Genomic DNA, 9,814 nt, shown 5'->3' on the forward strand with positions numbered 1-9,814 from the left:
TGCTGACATCGAGGGAGAGGTCAGAGAAGGAGGTCAGTGTACCTGAGGGGACCAGTCCAGACAGGTGATGACCCGATGCTTTGACCAGTGCTCATCATAGAACAGACGACTGAGAGAGAGACTGGAGCCGCCCTGCAGATCTCTGAGAGGGGGAGACACTGATAACATGAGCTCTGGGCTTTTAATACACACTTATCCATGTACGATAGTAATTAAACCATATCACATAATTAAAGCGAATCAAAAACGATTGATAATACGATTGACCGTTATTCATAAAAATAACAGTGTGTTTGTATTACCCATACAGAAGAGCAAAATGAAAGCTTGTTAATAGATGACATACTTACGCAAGAATTTCTTTGAAGTACAATGTACGCACACACACATACACACACACACAGACACGCACGCACGCGCGCACGCACGCACGCACGCACGCACGCACGCACGCACACACACACACATACACACACACACACACACACACTTTAGCTCATCGAGGTGTTGTTGATGTTTTCATATTAGCCTAATTATAAATACTACTGACTAGCACAAACCCTACCAAATTTTGCTATTTTTATCTCACTGAGTTCAGAAAAGAAAAGAAAAAAAAGTTGTAAATACACTACAAATGTGATCATTTCAACAGGCTTTTATGACAGAACATAAAACACTGGAGCAACCTACACATCCATTGCATAAAAAACATTTATTCTGTAAACATTAAATTAGCATAATATTTCAAATCTGACTGCATCCAGATGATTTAAGCAGTTTATGGTTTTGATTCCATTTCGTGAAGATTCATTTGGATGTCATTGTTGTCAACCTTCTCACATAAATTAGGTTTGTTTTAATATGACCATAAATAATTTATAATTTATGATTGTTGTTAAATGAAATGTTTAATATAACAATAAATTAAATAAATATAATTTATATAATATAAAAGGAATGTTCATAAAAAATAAACATAAATAATGGATAAAATACCCAGAAATCATGTTTTTGTGTTACTCAGTACATTCTCACCCCTCTTTATCCTCCAGGTCTCGTCCGCTGTAGTCGAAGAAGATGTTGGAGTCCTCGGCTAAAGCTCTCTCCATCACACGAATACTGCGGTCGAAGAAGATGAGGAACTCCTCCGAGTGCAGAACCTGCTGTTTCTCTTCCTCCGTCAGCTCCCGCGGGTGGCCTGATACACACGCCAGACAAAACACAACAAAATGAAGATGTAAACACAGCTGCAGAGTAAATAAACACAGAACAGGCCATATGTTTTAATACACAAACACACAAAAGCACATGCCACGACCGCAGCGATGGCCTACGTGTTTATACCTACTACTTGCATACAATAACACTAACAAACGGATCTAACCACAGACAAAATCATGGCCGTACAGCATAACGATGAGCAGTACCTGTACAATCTGAACCTAAACAAACTCGCCTGCATTCTTTTTCCTGACTCCCAACAAGGGAGTTAAGCCAATTAGAAGGGAGATATGGGCGTAAAAAACAACAAACAAACAACTAAAAGAATAAGCAAATACATTAGCGAACACACGGCTCTTAGTACATCTTTCCATAATGACAACAACACGCCCAGTTTTTCTCCTCCTTTTTTGATGTTATTGCGTTTCTCTATTTTCTCCCAGACTATTAGGGGCCCGTTCCTTTGATCCAAGCCCACTTGATTTGCGTGCCTTTTTTGATGACTCATAAGGAAGACAAAAGCGTGATCAAAGTCAGCGTGGAGTCAAAGCCCTCGTGTGCTTTCACAGTCTGCCTCTGTCCAGCCTCCCTCTAGTTATTTACCCTGTACACTTGCACAAAGAATGCACTCTCCACTCGCTTTGAAGTCCACTTGCTGGGGTCTAGTGACATTAAAGTTCGATCAGGCCTGACCCAGAATGCCGCGGCCCGATAAGCCCAGCCCCCAGCCAGTGAGAATGCCATCTGATACGGCTGCGGGGTCACACGCGAGTGGCCACTCAACGCTCTGCTGATCCTGTTTGGTGACTTTGGGAATTTGACGTGTGGGAGGCCCAAACAACGACTAGTAAAATCAGCACAGGTAGGAACAAAAGTGATTTGTACAGTAGTGAAACTGTTTGAATCATAGCTTTAAAGAGGACCTGTTAAAAAAAGGGTTTTAATTAGGGATGCACCGATATGAACATTTTGGCCGATGCCGATAACCGATAATTCTTTATATTTGAAAGCCGATAACCGATATATTTGCCTATAAATCTAAATCCAAATTTTTATATAATTTTTTGAGAGCCTGATTACAAAAATAAAAGTCTCACCATTAAAAGCCATGTCCCAAGCACACAATTTTAATGTTCTTATTATAATTTGATGTAACAATGACCGACTTCCACTTAACTGTATTTTTTTTCTTTTTGAAGTGATTTCAATCATATTTCAAGCAATTCAAAAGCATAATGGTGAATAGTGAGCATCTGAAGCGTCTCAGCTTAAGGAAATACACCATTATTTATCGGCTTTAATATATCGGTCAAATTTTCTTATTGGGCCGATAACATAAAATCGTCCGATACCGATATGGTGCCCGATATATCGTGCATACCTAGTTCTGTAAAAGAACACATTATTTTTCACATTTTTGACATGTTTGCAGCTCCTCTCTTCCCAGTCTTCTAACACTCTGAGGTGTGTTTACCAAATGCATCGCTAGCCAACAATGGTCCCAAGTTCCATTGTTATTAGCACAGTTCAACGAGTCAGTGTTTCCCGAAACCATCATTCCAACGAACATTCGCAAACAGCATCGCATAGTTGTGTGGTTGGAACGACAGCTCGCGAGCTGTGGTTAGAAGCACTTTCTAGTTTACATGACATGTGGACTTAATAAATCCTTATCTTGAGCAAAATAAGCAAGCTGACATTCCGTACAATCTATATCTTTTATTTGGAATACATACAAATGTAATTAACGTCTTTTAGTTTGTCAAGATATTTAAAGCACCGTTTTTGAAGAGTGCGCATGTTACAAGAACGAGCCTATGATTGAATCTGGAAGTAAAGCAAAATAACTGAGAAAAATTAGAAATAGTGCATGCCATGTTCTTAATTTATAGCAAAACATCTAGCATTAATTCGATCTCAAACAGATTCATTAAAAGAAAGTTATTACTCCATCACCTGTGTGACATCATTAACCAATGGGGTTGAACGACCAATTTGCGACAAAACAGTTTCGGGAAACAGTCGTGACTGGCTAGGGGATTTCTTCAACGATGCATCGTACTTTGGTAGTGAACCAGCGAGTTACGTCGTTGTACGGGGAAAAGCACCACTGTTTAGATCCTGTCTCTATGAAGTTCCTGTCTCGTTTTCCTTCTGAAAAGTGTAATGGGCACTGATTGGTCGGCTGGACCAGCGTGTTGTGATGGGTCACCTTACCAGAACCTTGAGTTTCAACACAGGAATTATTTAAATGAGGAATATTGTGACGTGTTTGTTCCCGAAAGAAAACTCAAGACTACAATGGAGGCGTATCAGGGAGTTTACAGTGACACTGATATTGAGAATAATCCCTTTTTTAAGGATTTTGTAACTTTGAAGAACTTTTTCAAGCAACCTTACACACTAAATAAGTTAAAAATGTAAAAAAGCATGATAGGTCTACTTTAAATGACCTTTTTGGGAATCTTTTGTCACTGTAAATAAGTTAAATCATCATACATACTGTAATTGTAAGATACACACATTATTTCACGGGTGGAAGGTTTAACATAGAATGGCTTGCATAACAGTGCAAGCTGTAAATCACATGGCAAATTATTAGAGGTGCTACGTCATGTTAATAAACCCCTCAATGTCATGTCACTCCACCCATGACTCATTAACCGCTAACAGGATGCATTTCCCTTTGAAACATCAAACGAAGGCCACAATAAAATTCCAGCTATGCCAACACAGAAGGAATTGCCCTTGTGGAACAACCACACTGAATGTCATTTTAGTCAGTCTGGGTAATTTATCTACAAATCTGTTATGGTTTTGATTGGCACTTATGGAACATGTGTGCAGAACATGCGTCTCAACGCCAGGATTTACTGTAAAGAGACGTCTCTCTCGTGGAGTCTGAACTGAGCAGATGTTGTTCCGTGTAACATCCGACATACAGAAGTCAAATGTGCTAAATTTGTGCCAGGTGGAGGCTGTTGGTGTAGGGAACACGTTTTTATAACAGAGCAACTTCCCACACACCTTTACTATCTAAATAAGGGCACCCCACTTCTATTTTTTTTTTTACATAAATTTGTTTTTAATACAACAGACTAACCTTTAACACTTAAAGAATATGTTCTGGATTTAATTTAGTATTGTTTTTATTATAATATAATATAATAATATTTGGGTAACACTTTCATACAGCGGTTTGGATAAGGTTTCATTAGTTAACAAACTAAGAATAAACAATACTTCTACAGCATTTATTAATGTTAGATCATGTTTAATTCATTACTAAAATCAAAAGTTGTAATTGTTAACATTAGTTAATGCACTGTGAACTAACATTAACAAAGATTAACAAGGACTGTAACAAATGTACTGCTCATGGTTAGTTCATGTTAGTTAATACATTAACTAATGTTAACAAATGAGACCTTATTGTAAAGTGTTACCAATATTTGTAATAGCTTTATTAATATGAATAAAAAATATTGTTTAAAAGTAATTATAATGACTAATTTTAACCCTAGGTCTAAAAGAAAACGTTTTACAAACTTTAATTTTTTTTTATTGAATATGGTTCAAGTAAACTCCGGTACAGTTCGCTTCTTATATGAATGCAATCATACTTAAGAGGTAGTGAATCGGTATTGATGACGCATGATTCGATAAAACTGTGTTTGTGTTCTCACTCACTTTCCTAACAAGCGTGACTGACGCACTACAAGCAGAGAGAATCTGCTCACCTTCAGCAGAAATGAAAATTAAATGAAATCACACCGCGGTTTGGACCCAAATAATATCATGTGAACTCAGTCCAGCTGGGGCAGAGTAAGAGGGATCAATCAAACTTGAGTTCGGACCAGGCATTCGAACCTGGAGTGTGAAAGCACCGTTAGCTAACCAAGCAAATGCACTCAGACCCACTCTTACCTTCTTTTGTTTCCTTGCTTTCTTCTTCTTCCTGCAGGTCAGTTTCTGGGCCAGCTTTCAGTTCTGTGATCTCTTCATCCTCCTCTTCATCTTCTGAAAAGACACACACAAAAGGTCATGTTCAGTTTCTGTTCAATGACACCTGCCAAAACCCCACTGCCTCCCTGTGTGACCCATAATAATAGCTTACAGATCTTCTGATATACTGACTCGATAGACTTCCACTCATTTTACTAACAATCAGACTCTTTACTAATCAGATGCGCTCAACTCAACGGCTTGTTTTGGATCAACACGGCCTGTTGTTTTTTCGGTTCGATGGGGATTTGCACAGCTGCTTTTTCACAACCGTGAGCTCCAGAGAAACAACACAGTCAGTTAAAAAGACACTTCCCTCAAGTCCCTAAGAACATGTGTGCTACACGTGTGCGTTGAGTTTATGAATCTAGAGGTCCGCTCATGGACAGGCACAGATACCCCACAGGAAGGGGAGCTGGTGAGTGGCGTGGCCTCTTTCTGCACTCGATCAACCCCCCAAAACCCCCCGAACGCCTGTCCCGGGGCCCCTTAGGCCCTGAAGTCTCACCCCTTAATTAACCTAGTCACCCCAGTCAAAGACCCCGGCCTAGTGCTACCCGCTCTCAGCCACCTGCTACGCCGTCCGTACCCCTCCTCGGCCCTGAAGTGCTGGCCATGTGTTCCTAACCTTGCCCCATGCCTACAGATGGCGAGAAGGATGACGCTTCACACCCTCAGAGGCACCTGTAGATGGGGCACACACACAGTCACGCTAGCATACACACAGAGCTCTGTGGGATTGTTTTCTTGTTGAACCCCAGTGGGAGAGGTTAATTATCCGAGGTCGGGCTGACAGTGGGTGCCCAGTCTGCAGGAGGAAGTGATCCCATCATGCTAGACGTGTTGCTGCTGACTCTCAACACCAGAGTATTTGTGTTCACACCAGTTAGGGAGGAGGCAAGGGCCTGGAGGCGCGCTCAACAATGATTTAAGCATTGCAAGAATGCAGTCGCGAACATTGTTGTGAATTATGCTGTAGTATGACAGATTTGTCGCCTTATTGGTGTTTAATCTCAAACAATAATGTTTTTTTCGTATATTTATTTTTACTCAATGGGTTCTGGAAGGAAACAAATTTTTTTTTTTTCGTAGTGAAAGCAAGCAATAATGCACACTACCATTTAAAAGTAAATCGTAAAAAAAAACTGCATTGTTGTAATATCGTTAACACTGACAAGAAATGCTTCTTGAGCATCAAATCAGCATATTAGAATTTCTGAAGGATCATGTGACACTGAAGACTGGAGTAATGATGCTGAAATTCAGATTTGATCACAGGATTAAATTACATTTTAAAATATATCCAAATAGAAAACAGCTACTTTAAATTGCAACAATATTTAAAAATATCGAGAGACTTAAATTACATTTTTATAAAATTAGCTAATATTAACTAGGCATGCTGTAGCGTTAGGACATGAAATACAATGCTTTTTAACAAGAAAATATAATTTTAAAAAACTTAGACAACATATGTATTTAATTGATGCTCCACTAAAGTTTCTAATGAAAATAACTTATACTGTAAGTGACTCTCCAACATTATTGCAGTGTTATTGGACAATTTCTGTAAAATTGTGTTTAAAACTATCCAAACACAAAGATTGTCTAAAGTCTTACATAAGAAAAGGCATCAGCTTGCAATGGCAAACGACAAAAGTTGCTAATTGGTCAGTAAGGTTCCAAACCTTTATGACTTTCTTTCATATGGAACATGAAAGAAGATATATTGAATAATGTTGCTAATCAAAGAGTTTTGTTTTCCATAGACTTCCATCGTATTTTTTATCCGTACACTGTAAAAAATGATTTTTCAAAGTTGTAAATAAAACAGATTATTGGAGTATTTTACAAGAGAATACAATATCAGTCTTTCTATTTCAAACTTTCATTTTTAATTCAATGTTTTAATTGCTGTTCCTTTGAAATGAGGGGTTCCAATTACCAAGGATCAGCAGGCCAAGCCGTAAGTTGTAGAGACTTGAAACTTTGAGGGATGGTTCGACCGTCACACGAAATGTTCGGGTATTTTGGATTTTTCGAAAAACCTACTTTTGCGAAATAGTCCTAGGTATTTTTGCCCAATCGGAAACACCAAATCATTGCAGAAAGATTCTGTAGAGGTGTAATTGTCAAAAAAGGTGGCAATTTCAATTCACGTCTGCGCCGGGGTGGCAAAACGTTAAAAGTTAAAAGTAAAGAGCCTTTTTATGCATGTGCTTAAAGGCCTTAAAGCGCTTGAACCCCGTTAATTGCTGCTTGCAGCTATATATTTTCTAAAGTAAATCTTACACCAATGTTTTTTTCAGTCAATATGAACCAAAACTGTTTGGTAACCAAAATATCTTCTTTCATATTCTGCATACTGGTTTTGAACGACATAAGTGTCGTTCAAAGAGTAAATTATGACGTGGACTATCCCTTTAAAGAGAAGTCACTTCAAGAACAAACAAGAGTTTGCATCTGTTCTTCATTTGCATCAAATTAAATATTGCATCTAACTTGACTAGGTACACACTAAATGTTCATTCCCTTTTAAAATACATAAGTTTTGCGTTGAATACAATGTGCATAGAATATAAAATGTATGTTGAATTCATAATACTTTGTGTTAATACTGTATATATTGTGATTTAAATCCACAGCATATGAGTATAAGCACTGAGACAATTGATTCCCCAGAGGTTGAATGTGGATCACTGATGTGAGCCGAGTCTGGCCAGGAGCAAGTGTGGTTTAGCTGCTGAATACAACTGAGCTTCTGAGCCAGAGACCAGCGGGGAAGAGAGGAGTCCTTAGACCCAGACAGGCAGCCAGCCAGCCCAGGCCGACCACAACAACATGGCCTACTCTGGCCTTCTTTTTCTTTCTCCCTCTCTCATCTGTTTTTGCCCTGTGAGGAAGAAAGAGCCCTGCCATTCATTTTCAGTTTGTTCTTCCCTCTGGGGCCTGACAGAAAATAGCACAGGCAGAGAACGGGACACCTCTTGCATACCAGAAGACCCACATGCTAGACAGACTATGTCAGAAGGTTTTGGATCAGCATGTCCAAGTGTGGAGCAGGATGTGACCTGATATTACCAGGACTAGAGGAAAGTCATTCACACGAAGCCACCGGAAGTGTTGACCACACAGACGGAGGACAAAGCAACAACAGTCCTGATTCATGGTTGTGGTCCAAAGGTTCGCAAACAACGTTCAAGAGGCTCGCAATATATCAGCAGATCCCTGTGGCTTCCTGCCTAAAAGCGTGTTTTCGTGACACCCCATATCACTATGCAAAACATCAACACTGTGGGCCAAATCCCAGGGAACTTTCAAACCAATTTGTAAATTAAATTATGTCCTTAAATCCATTTTTAATGCATCAGACCTTCCCATCCACGTCAACATGTTTATTTGCGCTTCCCATGAGGTGGCGGCAACCCACATGGCATCAAGGGATCGGTTGGTTTGCTTGAAAGCGAAGAAGAGAAGGACAAACGAGACAGCTTTAACACACTCTACCCTGGTGCTTAATACGGGTTCACTCAGTGGGAAGGAACATTAGGAACCATCTCCCCTGTTCACCAGGTTGATGAAACTCTGGACGTGCCCTGCAAGGTAATAACACCCCCCTCTATCTTACCTGTCTTCAATCTCCTCTCAGTTCCCTCAAGCTGCTCGGAGCAATTCAAATCCATCGCTTGTCAAGCTGTTAGTTGTAATGACCAACACAGCAGCTGCGTCTATCAAAACAGGACTTCCATCCTTAAAGCGACAAGCTTATCACAGGGTGTAGGACTCAAGACATCCCAGCTAATGAACTGCTTAATTAGGCACCAGAAATCGCTATTTGTGCACCAGTTGGGTGCAGGGTGTGTGAAAGATTAGTTCTGCTTATCACATATTAGAGTCGCAGTGGAAACGCGAAAAGGTTTGATTCGTTGTAGAGGGTTCGAGAGCGAATGCCTCTGAATGTGGTAAAGAGGATCTTAGCGCTTCCCGCTGTTAAGACACTGCACGCGATATACCAAATGCAAATGGTTCACAGATGGACGTGGTCTTGGAAACATCAGTGTTAAAGGAGAGTTACGGTGCACTTGTCAGGCTCACACTTCCATTCAGTTTTCATGATGGTAAAGCATCTTAAACTGGGTTAATTTGAGATCAGTGATGCTCCTAGGCCAGTGGTTGACAACCTATATGGTCACACACAGATTAGGGGATGTAGAATATGGTCATCATGCAGAATAAGGCATTAATAAGTACTAATAAACAGCCTATTTCCCAGAAATATACATGCTAATAAGCAACTAGTTTATAGTGAGAATTGGACCCTAAAGAGTTACCAATAAACTGTCGATATAGTTAAATTTCCAGATTCCAGAAGTTTCAAAAACTGCATGTTCATATTACATAGCTTTTGTGTTTTTTAAAATCATTTTAATTAAGATACATTTTTAAAATGATAATTAACATGAAATATTCATTCATATTCAAGTAATATATCAATAATAATATTAATAGTAATTAAATTAAGTATATTAATTCATTATATGTTGTATAACAATATTAATTATATTAATAATATATAGAATTATGTTAT

The 9,814-nt window shown here is 39.1% G+C and overlaps 1 protein-coding gene across 3 annotated transcripts in view; it reads right to left on the reverse strand.

The window, feature by feature from the left end:
* Positions 1–9,814, reverse strand: part of dync1i1a (dynein cytoplasmic 1 intermediate chain 1a) — a 66,783-nt gene that overhangs the window by 29,942 nt on the left and 27,027 nt on the right. For 2 of the 3 annotated variants that reach the window (XM_077196088.1, XM_077196089.1), the window contains 3 exons: positions 5,149–5,241; positions 1,036–1,198; positions 43–142 (listed from right to left, as the gene is read on the reverse strand). In XM_077196088.1, the coding sequence (XP_077052203.1) occupies positions 43–142; positions 1,036–1,198; positions 5,149–5,241 (356 nt within the window). The remainder of the gene's footprint in view (positions 1–42; positions 143–1,035; positions 1,199–5,148; positions 5,242–9,814) is intronic. The other variant, XM_077196090.1, reaches the window with a different exon arrangement.

The sequence above is a fragment of the Siphateles boraxobius genome, unplaced genomic scaffold, assembly GCF_051911475.1.
Source record: "Siphateles boraxobius isolate OS27281-9 unplaced genomic scaffold, OSU_SipBor_1 35, whole genome shotgun sequence".
In the NCBI taxonomy this organism is placed as follows: domain Eukaryota; kingdom Metazoa; phylum Chordata; class Actinopteri; order Cypriniformes; family Leuciscidae; genus Siphateles; species Siphateles boraxobius.